This window comes from Mesoplodon densirostris, chromosome 14 (genome assembly GCF_025265405.1).
Source record: "Mesoplodon densirostris isolate mMesDen1 chromosome 14, mMesDen1 primary haplotype, whole genome shotgun sequence".
Lineage (NCBI taxonomy): Eukaryota > Metazoa > Chordata > Mammalia > Artiodactyla > Ziphiidae > Mesoplodon > Mesoplodon densirostris.
In genome coordinates this window covers 89,044,288-89,063,386 of record NC_082674.1, presented here as the reverse complement: position 1 = coordinate 89,063,386, position 19,099 = coordinate 89,044,288, and the positions used below count along the sequence as shown (strand labels likewise).

The 19,099-nt window shown below is 44.1% G+C and overlaps 1 protein-coding gene across 1 annotated transcript in view; it reads left to right on the top strand.

Annotated features, from left to right (window-relative positions):
* Positions 1-2,409: 2,409 nt before the first annotated feature.
* SLC4A5 (solute carrier family 4 member 5) overlaps positions 2,410-19,099 on the top strand; it is a 92,385-nt gene continuing 75,695 nt past the window's right edge. Inside the window, exons 1-2 of the mRNA XM_060117779.1 lie at positions 2,410-2,488; positions 7,524-7,694. Coding sequence (XP_059973762.1) covers positions 2,410-2,488; positions 7,524-7,694 — 250 coding nt within the window. The remainder of the gene's footprint in view (positions 2,489-7,523; positions 7,695-19,099) is intronic.

Genomic DNA, 19,099 nt, shown 5'->3' with positions numbered 1-19,099 from the left:
TTCCAGGTTTATAGCATTCTGCTTTTCTTTTTGTCATGGATACAATGTTTTTTTTCTAGTCCGCTTAAAGATGTTAATTATATGGTTTTTAAGTGGTTCTTTGGCTGCTTGCAGTGCTCCTGTTTTCTTGGACTTTGTCTTTTCCTGTTTGCTTTGGTCTGTGTCATTCTGGTGATTCTGCTGGCCATCATAATTTGGAGTGGAGCTGCTAAACAGCTGTTTGACAGCCTGGACTTCTTGAATGATAGACTCAAGGTGGGCAATTGGGTGGAGCCTTAACCATTTTGTTAGAGATCTCCAAAATGTCAGAATCTTTAAGTCCTCCAGTCTCCTGCCTGGAGTGTGTAAGCTTCATTACTGTTCTAGGAGAGGGCTGAGTGGCTCACTATCTTTAATTAAATCCTTTTTTCCCCCAGTGAAATGACATCTTCTTGCTCTCAACTATCCAAGGGCCATCTGAGTTAACTTTTCCATCTTCTGGGATAGGGGAGCCATTCTAGGAGACTGAACCTAGGAGGGAGATCTGAGGGTTTAACTTAGTCCTTATGAAGATTTTCAACCAACTCTCCTGTTTTCGGCCCCATCCTCTATCCTGGTGTTCAGCTGTAAAGACTACCTCCAACTCCCTTTTCTCTACTTTTGAGCACAATTTTGTATAAGTTGGAGACTATATATACTTGAAGGTTCAGATGAAACATTAAAAAGAAAAATTCTATGCTTCTGGTGTTTATTTTTCTTTTCATTACAGAAAATTTTCAAACTTAATAAAAATAGAAAAAATAATATGATGATCCTTTTGTCCCTACAAAGCAGCTTCAATAATTATCAATGTATGACTGGTTGTGATGACTTTCCTGTAAACATTTCAGTTATTGGTTAATTCGGAGTTTCTAATTCTTTAAAGTTATTTGATCATTTCTATTACTTTTCTAATCAACTATCTGTTTATTAACCTTGTGACTAAGAGCTATAGTTCCAGAAACAGGCAGTCTGGGTCTGAATTGCTGTTCCCCCCTTTGAGCAGTCAATTACGCCTTCTGTACCTCAGTTTCATCATCTGTAAACTGGGAACAACAATGTTACTTATAGCGAAGATTCAAGTAAGTCATACAGGCAGAGCAGAGCATTTAAAATAATGCCTGGCACATTGCAACAGTAGCTGTTATTATTATCTAAGTTAAAACGTATTGGCATGAATTTTCTCATGGCATTCACTTATAATTTTTAAATTCTCTATTATATTTTTAGTTACATTCCTTTTTCATTCCAAATGTTGTTTATGTATGAATATTCTCTTTTCTTGTTGATTAGTCTTGCATAGTTTGCCTCTTTTAATAATCTTTTCAAATAATTGCCTTTAGATTTATTAACCATCTCTATGCTCAGTTGTTTTCTACTTCATTATTTGTTGCTTTCATCTTTTATATTTATGTTCTTCTACTTTCTTTTCTCTCTCGTTTTTTCTAGGTTCTTTAGTTAAATGCTTATCACATTTATTTCCCTTCTACTTTCCTCTCTCCCTCCCTCTTTCTTTCCTTTCTCCCTTTTTTCTCAAAGTATATTGTATCCCACAAGTTTCAAGTTGTAATTCAAGTCTAAATATGTAATAAGTTCCACTGTGATTTCCTGTTAAGCCCATCATTAGAAATGATTTTTAGTTTCCAAATATATGTATATATAATATATTTATTATACACACATATAAAAATATATATTTATATATTTATTTATATATAGTCATTCCTTGGTATCTGTGGAGGATTTGTTCCAGGACTGCCCACTCCATACCAAAATCTGTGATGCTTAAATCCCTTATATGAAATGGCATAGTATTTGCATATAAACCAAGGTACCTCTTCCTGTATGCTTTAAATAATCTCTAGATTACTTATAATACCTAACAATGTAAATACTATGTAAAAAGTTGTAAATACAATGTAATGTTATGTAAATGGTTGTTGGTGTGTGGCAGATTCAAGTTTTTCTTTTTGGAACTTTCTGGAATATTTTTTTAAAATATTTTTGGTTCATGGTTGGTGGAATTCATGGATGCAGAACCAACAGATAATCTGTATAGTTTTGGGGTTTTTTTGTTTTTAGTTTTTTTACTGTAAAAGTATGATACAGATTCGTTAAAATTTACTAATGCTTTCCTGAGACCTAGTATATGTGCTTTGTAAACGTTCCATTTGTACTTGAAAAAGAAGTGTGTTCTCTTATATATATATCTCTCCCCAACATATATATATTTGAGCTTCCTCAATTTGTTTATATGTTCTTTTGTCTTAATTTTTTTCATCTGCACTAAGGTCTTCTGCTATGAGTATGAATTTGACCATTTCTTCTTGAAATTTTACCTTTTTGTGTCATATACATTTTGAGGCTGTGTTCATCTTTTACTTTATAGTTATGAAGGTGGAGGAGGAAAAGGCTGGGGTAGGGAAGCTGGACCCCACTAACTACAGGAGGCGATGTCAGGATCAGGAAGGTAAGGTCACCTTGAGAGCTTGATGCAAATTCTTGGAGGTTCTGGGAATTCCTTGGATATCCTTATAACAGCCCTTCCAGCTGGGGAAACTAGAGAGTTGGTCCCTTTCCCTGACCCATCCACAGTGTCTCCTCTAGATCTGGTGGGACCAGGCTTAACCATGTCTTAAAGGGACCACGTGGTCAGGTTGGAGGCAGGTAACTGGTACTAGGATTACGGCATAGCTTCTCCAACACAAAGTTAAACTCACTTATTTTACAAGCTCTACAAATCATACTAAATGCCAAATATCAACTTTTTATATATTCTAAAAATGGCAGCTCAGGTAAAACCAGTGAAAGAGGATATTGAGTGGGGATATTTTTTTTTGCTCCAGAATTGCTCACTCAGAGACCCTAAGTATCCTACATGCTACAGAAAAGCAGCCACAGAGTTTATGAAGAGGCACTACCCCAGCCCTTTTGGAGGGAGACAGTAATCTTCCTGTCCAGCTGGATGCTTCCTGAGCTGAGGAACGTGTAGAGTTACTCTGGGGCTGTTGACGAAGAAGAATGCAGTGAGGAGCTGGCACTGTCCTGAGTCAAACTACAAGATTTTTCACAGTGAGAAGAGAGGTCCTACAGAGCAAAGAAACAACCTGGGGGTGGGCTAGTGATTCCCTACAATTCACCAGCTAAACAGCCACACTCTGATGGTTAGAGTGGAGAAAATGAGACAAGTTAGATCCAGGGCAGAAAGAAGATGTTTCCCTGACAACCATCCCCTGATTTTTTTTAAAAAAGAGTGCTCTTTGTTTGTATAACCCCTCACAATTCTCAAAATCATGTCCCCATTCACCATTCCATTCTATCTTCTCAAGAACCATGCCTAGCCAGTAGAGAAAGAATTTTTACTCCTGCACTATCGGTGAGAACACTGAGTCCCAGAGAGGCAGATGTGCATGGCCATACAGCAGGTGAAGAACAAGCCAGGGAACACCCAGGGCAGCTAACTCTTGGTAGAGGCCTTTCTGATACATCTGCTGCTTCTCATTTCCATTCCTGGCCTCAAGGGTGGAGAATAGGAACTCATCATTTAAAGAAACAAATATGCTAAACCTTTAGAGTAGAACTACTTATCTCTAAATATTGGTGACCATGGCTTACCTCAAATTACAGCTTGCTCAGGCTCAGTGTAGGAGAGAGAAAGAAGGAGATGCACCAGTCATTCTGATACTGGTTCACTAGGAAGTGAGGCTGTGCTTCATAAAGATATCTACCTCAAACTTCTCATTACACCCGTGAGAGACTGAGGGTCCAGAAGAGCAAGCAGTAGGATAAGGTGGGGGTGAGCTGGGGTTCTAAAGAGATTTGGACACTGACATCCATGTGACCTTACTCTCCAGTGCTTAGTAATGCACCAGCCAGCATAGACTAACACAGAATCTGCTCACCAGAGTGGACATTCAACATGTCTCTAAAAGCCCTGACATGCTTCTTCAAGGTTCAGCTTCATGTGGATTCAGTGTGATATGTGCAGTCAGTGATGCCCAGGCCTCTAGTACATCAGTTTCAGGAGTTTGAGCCAACAGGCAGCCCTCTCCTCCAAGGGAAAACAAACAAACAAACAAAAACAAAACAACCCCCCCCAAAAAAAAACCCTCACAAAGTTAGTGTAGATCTTGATGTAAGAACGGAAAGTCCAATTTCCCACTCTGCCACAGACTCTCAAATTTTAGCTGCTATTCTTGTGCTTCAGAAATAGTCATAATGATCAATAGCTGTTGACCAGCCCTAGGGAAAATTTTTTACCACAAATCAATCAATGTGATACACCACACTAATGAAATGAAGAATAAAAATTATATGATCATCTCAATAGATGCAGGAAAAGCATTTGACAACATTCAACATCCATTCATGATTAAAAAAACCAAACACTCAACAAACTGGCTATAGAGGGAATGTTCCTCAATATAATAAAGGCCATATATGACAAGCCCATAGCTAACATCATACCCAATGATGAAAAGCTGAAAGCTCTTCTCTAAGATCAGGAGCAAAACAAAGATGCCCACTCTTGCCACTTTTATTCAAAATAGTACTGGAAGTCCTAGCCAGAGCAATTAGGCAAGAAAAAGAAATAAAAGGCAAGAAGAAGAAATTTTTAAATTGGAAAGGGAAAAGTAAAACTGTCTCTATTTGCAGATGGCATGATATTATAAATAGAAAATGATAAAAAATTCCACCAAAAAACTGTTAGAACTAAAAAAAATTTTTAATTAAAATTTCAGGATACAAAACCAATATACAAAAACCAGTTGCATTTCTATATACTAACAATGAACTTTCAGAAAGAGAAATCAAGAGAACAATTCCATTTACAATTGTATCAGAAAGAATGAAATACCTAGAAAAAAATTTAACTGAGGAGATAAAAGATCTGTGCACTGAAAACTGAAAGACACTGATGGAAGAAATTGAAGACAACACAAACACATGGAAAGATATTCCATGTTCATGGACTGGAAGAATTGGTATTGTTAAAATGTCCATATTAGCCAAAACAATCTACAGACTCAATGGAATCGCAATCAAAATTTCAATGATGTTTTTTTCACAGAAATATAAAAAACAATCCAGAAATTCATATGAAACCACAAAGGACTCTGAATAACCAAAGCAATCTTGAGAAAGAAGAACACAGCTTGAAGATCACACTTCCTGATTTCAAACTATATTACAAACTACTGTATTCAAAACAGTATAGTATTGGCATAAAAACAGACATAGAGATCAGTGGAACAGAATAGAGAGCCCAGAAATAAACCCACACGTATATAGTCAATTAATTTATAACAAAGGAGCCAAAATATACAATGGAGAAAGGATAGTTTCTTCAATAAATGATATTGGGAAAACTTGACAGCCACATGCAAAAGAATGAAACTGGACCCCTATCTTACACCATACAGAAAAATCAACTCAAAATGGATTGAAGACTTGAACGTAGGACCTGAAACCCTGAAACTCTTAGAAGAAAACATAAGGGGTAAGCTCCTTGACATCAGTCTTGGCAATTATTTTTTTTAATTTGACATCAAAAGCAAAGGCAACAACAACAACAAAAAGTTGAACTACATCAAGCTAAAAAGCTTCTGCACAGCAAAGGAAATTATCAACAAAATGAAAAGGTAACCTACAGAATAGGAGAAAATATTTGCAAGTCACATATCTGATAAGAGGTTAATACCCAAAATATATAAAGAATTCATACAATTCAATAGAAAAACAAAACGAAACAGAAATACAATTTAAAAATGGAAGAGAAACTGAATAGAAAATTTTCCAAAAAAAACATACAAATGGATAACAGGCAATTGAAAATGTGCTCAACATCATTAAATCATCAGGGAAATTCCAATTAAAACCACAATGAGATATCACTTCACAACTGTTAGAATGGCTATCTTCTAAGACAAGGGATAACGAATGCTGGCAAGGATGTGGAGAAAAGGAAACCATTGTGCACTGTTGGTGGGAATGCAAATTGGTGCAGACACTGTGGAAAACAGTATGGGGATTCCTCAAAAATTAGTAACAGAACTACTGTATGATCCAGCAATTCCACTTTTGGGTATATACCCAAAAGAAATGAAATCATTATCTTGAAAATATATCTGTACTCTCATGTTCATTGCAGCATTATTTATAATAGTCAAGACATGGGAACAACCTAAGTGTCCATCAGTGGTTGAATGGTTAAAGAAAATGTGATATACATATGAATATTATTCAGTCATAAAAAAGAAAGAAATCTTGTCATTTGCAACATGAATGGACCCTGAAGACATTATGCTAAGTGTCTTAGAGAGACAGATACTGTATGATCTCACTTATACATGGAATCTAAAAATCCAAACTCATGGAAACAGGGAATAGGTTGGATGTTACCAGAGGCTGGGGGTGGGAGGTGAGGAATTGGGTGAAGGTGGTCAAAAGGCACAAACTTTCAGTTATAAGATAAATTAGTCATGGGGATGTGATGTACTGTATGGTGACTGTAGTTAACAATAGTGTATTGTATGCTTGAAAGTTGCTAAGAGACTAAATCTTGAAAGTTCTCATCACAAGAAAAAAATTTGTAACTATGTGTGGTGATGGATGTTAACTGAACTTATTGTGGTAGTCATTTTGCAGATATACGTATATCAAATCATTATGTTGTACACCTTAAATTAATACAATATTATATGTCAATCACAACCCAAGTTAAAAAAATAATAGGGGAAACTGGAGGTGGCATATGGTAGGGTACATGGAACTTCATGTATTATCTGCTCAATTATTCTGTACACCTAAAATTGTACTAAAAAGACTATTAATTATTTTTAAAATTGTTGACCAACTCAAGACAATACGGATGAGAAACTGGTGGCAGAATGTCCTTCCTGAGGTCTGAGGGAATTCTAGCTGCCTCTTTGTGCACAGAGTTAGTGGGGGATTTACATAGCAGCCGGGCTTCTTAGTGGAATTCTGAATTAGGGTTCTTGGTAGCTCTAGTTCTTGAAAATTCTGGTTTACAAAACCAGCTTCGAGAAATCCTTAATAACTCACTTCTCTGATGAGTAGTAGTTCACATAGTCCTTGGTTGTTAGTAAAAATGGCCCTTGATGGAAATGCATATGGCTTTCCCATAACAATTGAAGCCGGGGCTTGGCATTTTGAACTAACTCTGTGACCCACCGAGGGCCTCTCTCCTGGACCATGTGTCATAAACCATATGTGTTTATTGCTGCTCTGGACTAGCAAGAATGGGGAGATGGGAGTTCTGCTCATTCTGACAGAATTCTAACTATAGGGCCAAGGGTCTCCCTTCCAGCAACTGGGGAGTTGGTTCAGAATTGGAATTCTATCAAGCCCAGTGGCCCCGTCCAGGAATCCTATGTCTTCTGATCTTCTTCAGTGGCCTCAGCTCTTTGTAACTGGAAAATATTAAGGAGAAATGCCAATTTTCAGTAACTCTACCTACCCTCTCTTTTATTCTGTGCCCACAGACTGCCGTTCCATCCACTTTGGACTTTCAGTCCCCAGTTACCCTCCCAGGAAAAGAGACCCGAAGGGACATCTTTCAGACCTGCAAAAGGTCCGCTGGGGCTTACGGCCAGAGAAGCCACAGCAGGGGCTGGCCAGTGTCGGCAGCACTGTGGATCATGTCAACAGGACACGTGAGTTCTTGAGGGGACCATTCTGGGGAGCCATCTGCTGGGTGGTCCAGATGGGGCAGGGCAGGGCAGGGGGATTCTCTGGAGGATGTGAGGACCGTCCCTTGTTGCTCAGGCCTCTCAGTCCCCTCTGCTCTGCTGCCACAGCAGACCAGCCTCTCTGCTCAGGGACGCCTTTAGTCAGGCTGAGCCCCTGTCCCTCTCTGGTCACTTTGAGACCTGCTCTGATCCATTCTGCCTTGATTTCACAGTTTAATTGTCAGAATTATTTCCTGTTTCCAAATTCCTAGGGGCCACACAGCCGTTGCCCGAAGAGCCAATAACAAACATGAGTGTCTGGCGTGAGGTGTTGTGCTCAGTAAACTGAATTCCTTATTGCATTCCCTCCACTCTCGCTCTTCACCTGAGCTTGAAGGAATGGTCTGGAATTGTCTGGGCACCCTGCTCCTCAGCTTGCAGAATCCTGGAGGCTTTCTCCCGGGTCAGCTGAGCCCCCGAGGCCTTCCTCTGCTGTTGAGGAAATCAGCTCTGGACTGGTTAAAAATCAGTCTTCTGTTCTTTCCTGCGGAAAGAAAAGTGTCAGTCTTAAGAGGAGTGAAAGGATTAGAGCACAACTGTGACATTTTATCCTTTTGAGCCTTCGCTGTTTCTAGGGACATGATTTCACCTGCAGCATATCCCAAATCTGCGTAATAAATGGTACCTAACTGGTTTCTACTATATAGTTCCACTGTCTTGAGCAAGGCAAAATGAGTTATTTTACCATCTGAACCTTCAAAAGGACGTCAGAGGCAGTAACAGCCTCTTAACATTCCTGTAGGAGACCTGACATACACGCGTGTGCGAAGGCCATCTGAGTCACCCCCAACCCTGCACGGCCCTGAACAACTGCTGTCATTGGCACCAAGTCTACCAAGGCCTGTGACTTTTCCAAAGGAAATGTGCCTATGTGGGAGAGGGGTTAATGGGGAGTCCTTTGGAGGTGTCTAGTTTAAGAGATAAGCTTTGATTAAAATATGCATGTGCACACATACACACAAACATGCACACACAGGCTTGTGCACACATACATGTTCAGGGGTAGACGTATCAGAGACCCAAAGGAGGGCAAGCCTGGTGGGAAGGCCTGTTCCCCATGTTGGATGCGGATGCCTCCCACTCACTCTCTGGGGCATTCTCCTGTCACCCCACCACATTCAGAGATGAAGTCACCCTTTCAAAGTTGAGTCTGCTGGATCCTTCCTGAGTCAGGGAAGAGGAAAGTGGGTTAGAGCTGGTGCTCTCTGATCGGAGGGCTTGGAGGGGGTCTAATAAGTGGTATTTGTTGATGCAACATGGTGCATCACAGAAGTGGTCATGAGTGGTGGATTTTATGTTGTTTCGGTGGTTTCTGGTTAAGGGGACACTGGTTTTAACTGGAAACCAAAGGGGAGGGAATGGAGAATACTTTGGTACATTTGCACATTCAGTTCATTCTCTTCACAGCCTGCTATTCCCATGCATGTCACATGGCATGGCTGTGGAACAGGGGAGAGAATAGGAGGGCCTAGGAGGATAGGAAATTTCAGGCCATGTCTTTCAAGCTGGGGTAAAGCAAGCACCCCTTTTAAAGGGAAAAGGGGTTGTGGACCCATGAAAATGCACTTGTACATTTGTAGAGCCCCAGGGGACCATGAAAATCCCAGTTTGAGAAATAATATCTTAATTAAGGTTTTATTCCATAAAAGTATCTTACATTTTTGAATTATAACAACAGAAAAGTTTTGCCCTTATATCTAATGAAAGAAATCTTTTTAAGATTATCATCAAAATGGAAACATGAAATTAAAAAATTCTAATAGATCCCACCTGCCCCTACGAATACTTTCCAGACCACAGTTCCAGACGTGCTGACTTAAGGGGGCCACAAAGCCTGCTAGCAAAGTCAACAGCCACCGCGAGTTTTCTGTAGCCCATGGGGGCTGAGCTTGTTCCGGCCATTCTCTTAAGGGTGGTAGAGGTTCACCCCTCAGTCCTTCACTTCTTTAAAACCAAACAGGGCATTGTGTGTATGATGCAAATATAAGCCCTGCTCCACCACATCCCAGGGTCAGTAACAATGACCCGAGGAAGGGAAAACAAAACAGTGCCCAAGTAATTTTATGGCATCATCTAGATAATTGCCTGAATCTGCCACTTTTCTTTGCTGTAGGACAACTGACCACATGTGTTTTCCCTCTCTGAGTGTCCTGTCTATTCTATGAATCGATTCAGACAGCCCAGGCAGGCGGTCTAGCTGGCCACAAAGTCCAGGTGGGACCTACCTCTACAGAAGAGGAGAATCATGCAGAATGGAGGGCGTGGGTGCTGGCCAGGCAGGTGGCTAGACATAGCTAGGCCTGAGAGTAAAGCAGGCTGTGCAGATGAAGGATTGACAGGTGACTCCTTTGGTTTCTGCCTCACAAAACAATGACAAGAATTTGTACCATGAAATGGTATTTCATTGTAATTTTGTTAACTAAATGTATAGTGTTAATAAAAAGGAGATATTATTTACCCATCTTCAGATTGGGAAATCAAGGTTTGAAGAGATGTAGTGTGATACAGCGGTAATCAGTGAAACTAGAATTTGAAAACAAGCCTGTAGACTCTAAAACCTGTGTGTGCCCCTTCCACTACACTACTGTCCTTTGTAAGTTATCACTGATCAGTCACCATGTTGGATATGGGCTGAGAATTGTATCTTTTTAAGCAGCCGAATTGCCTTATGATGACAGGGATAGGTAGGTAGTAGTTACACCATAACATGATACACCATAGCAGTTGGATTACCACCCTTTCCTCCAATATGAATATAATTTAGGAAGTCAGTACTTAGTAGCCAATCAATTTTGACTCCAGCAGATTATATATAGGGAATAGAACCATCAAGCTGTGGTGAGAATCAGCAAGCACCATGCTTCCTTCCCTGGAAAGAATGCATTTTCTGGCTCTGAGAACCCCTTGAGAACTATTAGGAGCAAGAGGGTAAAGAGCAGCTGTAGAAATATGGCTGCCCTTTGGCGTTTCTTGGCTGGTGCTAAGAACCGGAGCCAAGATCTAAGAGGAATGAGACTGGCCAAGCCCAACCTGGTGTGTAGGCACTAGGGTCTCAGTGCCTTCATCAGTAGAGTGAAAGATTGTTGTAGGGTGACCAACTGTTTCAGTCTAACTGGGCTGGAGGGCTTTCCCAGGACATGGGACGTGGGACTGTCAGTGCTAAAACCGGTCAGTCCAAAGCAAACTGGGATGTTTGTCACACTAAGTTGTGAGTTCCTAGATGAAATATAAACAGACATGAAGTATTTCGCATGGTGCACAGTGCATGACAGGCACTTGACATATGTTACCTCAACTGATCTATGTTAACCCAATTTAAAAGCACTCCTTGGGCTTCCCTGGTGGCGCAGTGGTTAAGACTCTGCCTGCCAATGCAGAGGACACGGGTTCAAGCCCTGGTCCAGGAAGATCCCACATGCTGCAGAGCAACTAAGCCTGTGCACCACAACTACTGAGCCTGCACTCTAGAGCCCACGAGCCACAACTACTGAGCCCACGCACCACATCTACTGAAGCCTGCGCACCTAGAGCCTGTGCTCTGCAACAAGAGAAGCCACCACAATGAGAAGCCTGTGCACCACAATGAAGAGTAGCCCCCGCTCGCCGCAACTAGAGAAAGCCTGTGCGCAGCAACGAAGACCCAACACAACCAAAAATAATAAATAAATAAAAAATAAAAGCACTCCTTTACGAGTGGACATCTGATTTGGCTGCTGTCACTGGTACTGAGAAGCTTATGAGATCCTTCTGGTGGGAGGGGTGTGAAAAAGTGTTAAGGTCTTCTTCTACTTGCCAAATGTTGACCAACTCTAGGGTCACTAAAAGATCAAAACCACCCCAAGATGACCAGTAAGGGAGAGAAAGTCTATTTTTTAGCCAGGTGTTTGAGCCTCATATGGTTCCAAAGGCTTTAGATTTCATGGGGTCTTTCTTTCCCATTTCTTTTTATTTATTTATTTGTTTGTTTGTTTGTTTATGGCTGCATTGGGTTTTCGCTGCTGCACACGCTGCTGCTAGTTGCGGCGAGCAGGGGCTACTCTTCATTGCAGTGTGCGGACTTCTCATTGCAGTGGCTTCTCTTGTTGCAGAGCACAGGCTCTAGGCACGCGGGTTTCAGTAGTTGCAGCGCACGGGCTTAGTTGCTCCGCGGCATGTGGGATCTTCCTGGACCAGGACTCGAACCCGTGTCCCCTGCATTGGCAGGCGGATTCTTAACCACTGCGCCACCAGGGAAGTTCCTCTTTCCCATTTCTGATGAGAAGGAGCAAGCGTTGGGACAGAAGACAAATCTACCTCTAAAGCATCTGCCCCACTAAGGAGCTCCTGAGACAGGCTGTGTTTGCAACATACGAGCAAAGACAATCGGATTTCTCTTCGAGTTCGAAGCTTTAAAATGAGGTGGTTTCCTCTGTCTGCTTTACCAACTTGTTTCCAGGAAGGAGTGGTAAAGAGAGGAGCAGAGACAAAGGGGAGCAGGAGGGAGGAAAGGGGGAGAGTGTCATCCTAGGCCTTTTAGGCCCACCCCACCCCGGTGTGTGTGTGGAGGGGGGCTGGGCAGATGGGAAGGCAAATTCAAAATTCCCGAAGGAAGCCTGTATTTGCTGTCTCTCTCTTCTTGCCCTTGACATCTTAAAACCTGGATTTCCTGGAATTATCAACATAGACAGCAATCAAACAAACAAAAGCACAAACAAACAAAAACCCCTATTGGAAGAGAATCCTGAGTTAGTGACCTTAAGACCTTAAGGGGAAATTAGGGTTGAAAGCTCAGTTTGCAAGTGAACCAATGAAAGTTCTAATAAATACAAAGTTATTATAACCCATATGTTAGCTGGATTTACCTTATTCCTTGAGAGTTAGTGTCTTAACCTCTGCCTAAATTTCTGTGAATTTCCAGTGGCTTCCATTCTCAGTATCACTGTAGCTCCAAGTCCTGCCTGCTGGGCTCACAGTCTCGCTGTGTCTCACCTCCTGCACCTGTTCTCTGTCCTAACCTCCAGCTCCAGCCAGGCATGGGCTTCAGTCCTCCTTTGGTCTCCACCAGATTGGTCACATACCACATACAAGTGAGCAGCAGGCTTTCTTGAAGTTCAGAACCCTGGAGCAGTTTTACCTTGCAGAGATACACAATTTTTAAAGTGAGATACTAGATATCCCCTTTCTTTAAAATCCCCTGGTCACAGGAAATTTCCTATTGGCCACTCTTCTCTGAAGTTTCAGCCCCCTACCATATTGGCAACTCCCACCTCACCCCCACTCCCCCTCGCCAGTTCCGTCATATCTCCTGCTTCTCAGTTTTCAGCCACCCCCCAGCTTCTCCTGTCCCTCCAACACATACACTCACTCCCTCCCTTTCAGTCACATCAATTTCCCTCTGCCCACCTTAGCTCAACACCCATTTTTGCACAGCTAAAGACACACAATGTGTTGAGCTAAACACAAAGACCATCGCCTCTAAGTCTAGCCCTTTAGCTAGACTTAACATTCTTTTATAACATTTACACTTGCAGTTGTTTTTTTTAAAAAATAAATGTATTAATTTATTTTTGGCTGTGTTGGGTCTTCGTTTCTGTGTGAGGGCTTTCTCTAGTTGTGGAGAGCGGGGGCCACTCTTCATTGTGGTGCGCGGGCCTCTCACTGTCTCGGCCTCTCTTGTTGCGGAGCACAGGCTCCAGACGCGCAGGCTCAGTAGTTGTGGCTCACGGGCCCAGCTGCTCCGCGGCATGTGGGATCCTCCCAGACCAGGGCTCGAACCCATGTTCCCTGCATCGGCAGGCAGATTCTCAACCACTGCGCCACCAGGGAAGCCCTCCACTTGCAGTTTTTGAGAAGGTATACAGAAGAAAATCTCCCTACCCTAGAATTTCATATAAGGGAGACTCATGATTAAGATGGTAATTTGATCACAAGTATCAGAAACCTACTTGAGCTGTCTTGAACAAGGAGGGAGTGAGGGGGTGGGGGGAGAGAGAATTCATTTATATTGTAAGAGCAAAGGGGTTTCTCACAGTCCCCAAAGAACAAGCCACCAGGCTCGGCAGGAGGACGAGCACCCTCTCAGTCCCCTCTCTGGGACTCATGGCCTTCCCCCTGCTTCTCCAGTAAGTCTGCTTTATTCCTCTCTCTCTGTAGCCTTTTCTGCCTCTCTGTGCCCTCAGCTTCCATTTTACATGCTCCTTCTCTACCGTCAGGAAATGCCCAGCTATCTCAGAAACCAAATTCAGAATTTCCAGCCTTGAGTCAGGTGTCTGATCAACTGTTCCTGGTCCAATTAACCACGGCGAAGGGACACAGGTCAAGCATTCCACAAACACGGCCACCCGCGAGTCATCCTTTGGGTGGGGCACTGTATGGGCTGGCAGACAACCCCAAAGCTACTGACAGCAGGATGGATTCCCAGAAACACTGCAAGTCCGCAGATTCTCTCCTCTTCCTTCCCAGAGAGCATATTTGAGTTTATGGACTGCTTTCTAGAAAAAAAAGCCTTACTGACCATGAAACTATGACTTGGAGTCTTCCAGTCCCCTCTTGAAGACCACCTCAAGTGACTGCAAGCATAACTTTGGAGCCCTCAGTTTCTGTCTCTCCCGCTCCGCAGTACTCGGGGGCCTTGAGCTTGGTCCCCTACCCAGCTCCGTTTCCTTGTTGTTGCTGAGGCTAGTCCCAGCCGCTGTACTCATGAGTGTTAAGCAGTGAAATTCACCTAGCAAATATTTAGCGTGTCCATGCTGTGAGCTGAGGGACAGCACCTCTGAAAGGACTCAGAGCTGAGGACCCCAGGTCCAAGTCCTCATGCTGACTTCCTGCTGGTGCTAAACGCCTCCTGGCTCTTCTAGGAGTTGAAGACCTGCAGGTTGCAGTCCACACGGTGATTTTGTGCTTTGCTCAGCTAACGACTGGACAGGTGCCCCCCTCCCTGCCCCCAGTAAAATACGATTCTGTTTGCTTCTTTTCATGTGTTTCCTGAAGCTTGCTCCTGCCGAGGTTAGGTTGAGTTGAGTTGCTGCTGGTTGAGTCCATACCTCCAGTTGGGCCATCGCTATGGGATTCTTGCTGTGAGCTATCAAGGGGCTATTATCTGTGGCCTTTCTCATTTGCAGATTAACTTGCGTGAAGGGCCCGCAGTGCATTAGAGATGCACTGAGACCCTGATGTAGGAACCCAGCTCATAGAGCTAGGCTTCTGTGGGCCCGAGGGAAGGGAGGGGCCTCAGGGTGGAGTGGGAGGGGTAGAAGAGGTATTTAGAAGCTGAAAAGGATTGAGCCCTTGGAATGTTTAAAAGGGCCGTTATTAGGGAGGAAAGTGTCAGACCTGTTGGCAACATCAATCATAGCGATAATTACTGGGTAACTGGCATATGCCAAGCACCGTGCCAACCACATCACATATATCATCTCACTTAATGGCCACCACAATCCAGTAAAGCAGGTGTGATTATTCCCACTTTATAGATGGAGAAACTAAGGCTAAGATTGCTTAATGCCTTGCCAAAATCCCACTGCTAGTAATTACCAGAGTCGGGAGTTGAACCTAGGTCTGGGCTCTTAAAGCACCACACGAGTAAAGAGAATCCTCTGGCGTCCTTGGTGATCTCTCTCTGGGTGTCCCTCTGGGATTTCGAGGTCACCCACAGCCCCTGACTCCATGTAGCGTGCAGGGTCTGCCCCGTGGCGCTCAGGAAGAAATGGGCCGACTTCAGCCACAGTGCGGTACGAACTGTAGAGCCTGGGACCTTTAGAGCGGCCCATCTACTCACTGCCCTGCCCTGCTAAGGAACCCACCAAAGCAGGAAGTCCTTGGTGGTGGCATTTGCTTGGGGCCCCGCACCTAAATACACAGCCCTGACCCTCTGCTGCTATGTCTTCAGCTTTAAAGTGGGCACACTTGATCCTTGAGCCTCAGGCATGAAGACATGGTAAGGGCGCACAGGGCAGTGCAGGGCGAGGGCATCAGCAGACTGTTGTCCTAACCTGGGGCCTGGTGGGGCCTTCTGTGCTGTAAAGTAGGCCTCAGATTTCTCATCCTCTCATCCTCTCATCCATCGCTAAGCTCTCTCCCAGCTCTGAGACTTAGTGAATTCAGGGTTCAGAGCTCCTTGGAGCAGCAGCCACTCATGACCTCTAATCAACCTTGGCACATTGTAAGTATTCAGTAAGCACTTGTTGAACCAAACCCAGGAGATTAGGAGTTTCTTAGCAGAGCGAAATAATTCCCCAGGAGGGTTCACCACGCACCCTGAAGTGACCAGTTCTCACTGTCCATGGGCTCTCAGAAAATACCCACTGAGTGATAGCTGGCATTTTGTCTTAGAAGCAGACTAAGAGGGAAAGGATCAGGAGTTTGGGTTTAAAGTTGGGGAAGGAGAGAAACCAGCTGCATGGACTATTACTGACCAAGGGTGGTTGCTGCGGAGCGTGAGGCCCCACAGCACCTGTCCCCCTACGGCTCCACCTCCACCCTGGGGCTGTGCGGCTGAGAGAATCCACGGGCCAGGACAGCTGCAGCCAAGGCCCTTTAGGAGGCCCCGGGGAGTCTCAAGGAAAATCCTACCTTTGCCTCTATAAAGGGGCCTGAGGAGAGGTGCCTGGGCTCCCCTTGGGCCCCCAGGCTCGGCAGTAAGGCCCCATGGGGGAGGGGGAAGGGGGCAGTTCGGCCAGTCCTCTCAGGGCCTGCAGCTGTGGAGACGCAGCTGCCTGCGGGAGGTTCTGGCCCGGCCTCAGAGCCCTTCTCTCTGCGCCACACCTGAGGACCTGAGAGCTCTCTCTCACTCTCCCCCCGCCTTTCTCTCTCTCTCTCACACACACACACACAATTCTCTTATACTCACAGTATCTGTAATTCGCTCTCAATACTTTCCCTCTCATGCTCACTACATCTCCCCACACACAACCCTCTGTCCACTGCCCCCGTCTCTCACACATTCCTTTTCTCCCCCCACCCCCTCCCCCCTCCCTCTCTTTCCCTCTCCCGCTTCTCCTCTCCCCACACCTCCCCTGGTGCTTAACTGGAAACAAAAGTGAGTTTGTTGTGCTCTGCTGGTGGGGAAGAGGACGCGTGAAGGCAGCAGCCAGGGTAGCAGCAGCTGAAACAGGCTGGGGCCAGAGGCGGCGTCCACAGCCGGAGACCCCAGCGCTCAGCCACTCCAGGGAGCAGGTAATGCCCCAGACAGTGCTGGGTCAGGCGTCGCCCTCTCTATTGGGTCTCATTATTTCATGACTGTTCCATTTATTTGCCTTCTTATTTGGCCTTGAAGGCAGAAGGGGATTGCAGATTTAGGGAATGGTAGGCACAAAAGGTCCAAGGAGTGATGTGCTCTCCTCTCCAGAGAACTGTGTGTGGTCTGATGTGGCTGGGGTCCAGGGCATGGGGGGTCAAGAGTGGCTGGGGTCCACAGTGTCTGGGCTTAAGGATGGCTGGTGTCCAGGGTGGCTGGGGTCCAGGGTAACTTCGGTCCAGAGTATCCGGGGTCTGGGGTGGCTGGAGTCTGGGGTGTCTGGAGGAGGAACATGACAGAACCTACCAGGGCAGGTTGGGGCCAGATCATGAGGGATGTTTTGAGCCATGTCATAGACCCTAGGCTTTAGGTAATAGAGAGCTATTGAATGTTTTTCACCTGGAGAGTAACATGACCAAATCTACATTTTAAAAGAGTAGTTCTTGAACTCTGATCTCATGGAGAATTGGTGTGCCCTCTCAGAATCAAGCAGTCATAGTCTTCTCCCAATTTAAGGAAAAAATAAGGTTATTTGTTCAATTGTTAAATTTTCTTCTGTAAAATTTCCTTAACCCTTTGACATCTGCTAGCAAGTGTCAATAATCAATAAGTCAATAAAAAGGACTAAGTTTAAAGTAGTAGAAAAATTCAGAAATAAAAATTCATTTAAATAAATGCAGTCCATTGAGCTATATACAGATAAATTGGTAGTATTTTCTGCTAGCAAAATTATTTCTAACTCATGTGCACAATATTTTATGGTGCTGCTCAAAGAACACCATGTGAGCCATGTGAGCATGTTTGAAATGTCTTAAAGCAAACTCAGGTGCTACACAGGGAATGGGATGGATGGGGCAAGCAGAGGCAGTGGGAGCAGTAGGTGGCTCTTGCGATGATAGGAATAGGAGATAATGAGAACCTGAACAAAGGTGGTGGCAATGGTGGGAAAAAGGGAGAGAGCTAAAACATAGTCAGGAAGTGAGTGGAAGACGTTAGTGTCTGATTGGACGTGGATGATGAGAGAGAAGGAGGCTTCAGGAGTGAGCCCAACATTTCTCCTCTGGATGGCTGGGTAGCCAGGAGCACTATTAATCAAACCAGAGGAGGGCAAGGTTGGGGTGTTGGAAGACGGGAGGCAGGGCTGCTTTGAATATGTTGAGGTTGACTCGAGAAGGCTGGAGAACTCTCAGATGGAGCCATCCAGATGGCAGCTGGAAATGCTCAGTAAGTCAGGACCTAGAGACACGGGTGACCTCGGCTCTAGGGTGACACCAAAAAGAACATGAGGTGGTCCAGTAGGGGTGTAGGAAGAGAGGAGACAAGAAGGCCAAGGAGGAATCCTGGGGAAGATCAAGATTTAAGTGAGACATGCAAGAAGGGCCAGGGAAGGACACTGAGAAGGAGTCCTCAAGGAGATAGAGGAAAAATATCAAGAAAGTGCTACCTTGTAAGAACCAAGAGCATTTCAGTTCAGAGGGAGCAGTCAGCACCGGTCATGTCCCAGAGAGATAAGCCAGACCAGAGCTTCACAGTGCTGTGGGTCTGATTGATTTCATTGACTTATTGATTTGAGAATAAAACAAGAGAGATCTGAGAGCAGGGTTGTAAACTTGGGTGCTTAGCATAAATGAGATTAGCAGGGTATAATAGGGAGTAGTGGGGACTGTGGCAAACTAAAATGCATATTCTCATCCTTCGCTCAGCTCTAATTGATTGTTGTCAGGTAGGAATATGGACACTGTCATCAGAGTATCTGAATTTTCAAGAAAAGTCAGAAATCTAGATTTTTATATGCAATCTCATAATTCTTCATATTAGCAACAACTCCAAAAACTTTTATACTCTATGAGGGCTGAATTAAACACATCTTTGAGCTGCCAGTTTAAAATCTCTGCCTTAGTCAATGTCCTTAGTGTGGTGGGGATGAATCAGTTGCAGCAGGTTGGGAAGTGATTAGGTAAGGAGGAAGTGGAGACAGCGAGTGTAGACCTCCCCCTTCAATAAGTTGAGGAGAGAGAAGGGAAAAGGAGAGCAGCAGAGCTTAGAAGGCAGGATCAGGGGAAGGGGTTTCATGGTAGCACGAGCTGTTTATAGGTTGAGAGAAAGAGGGTGGAGG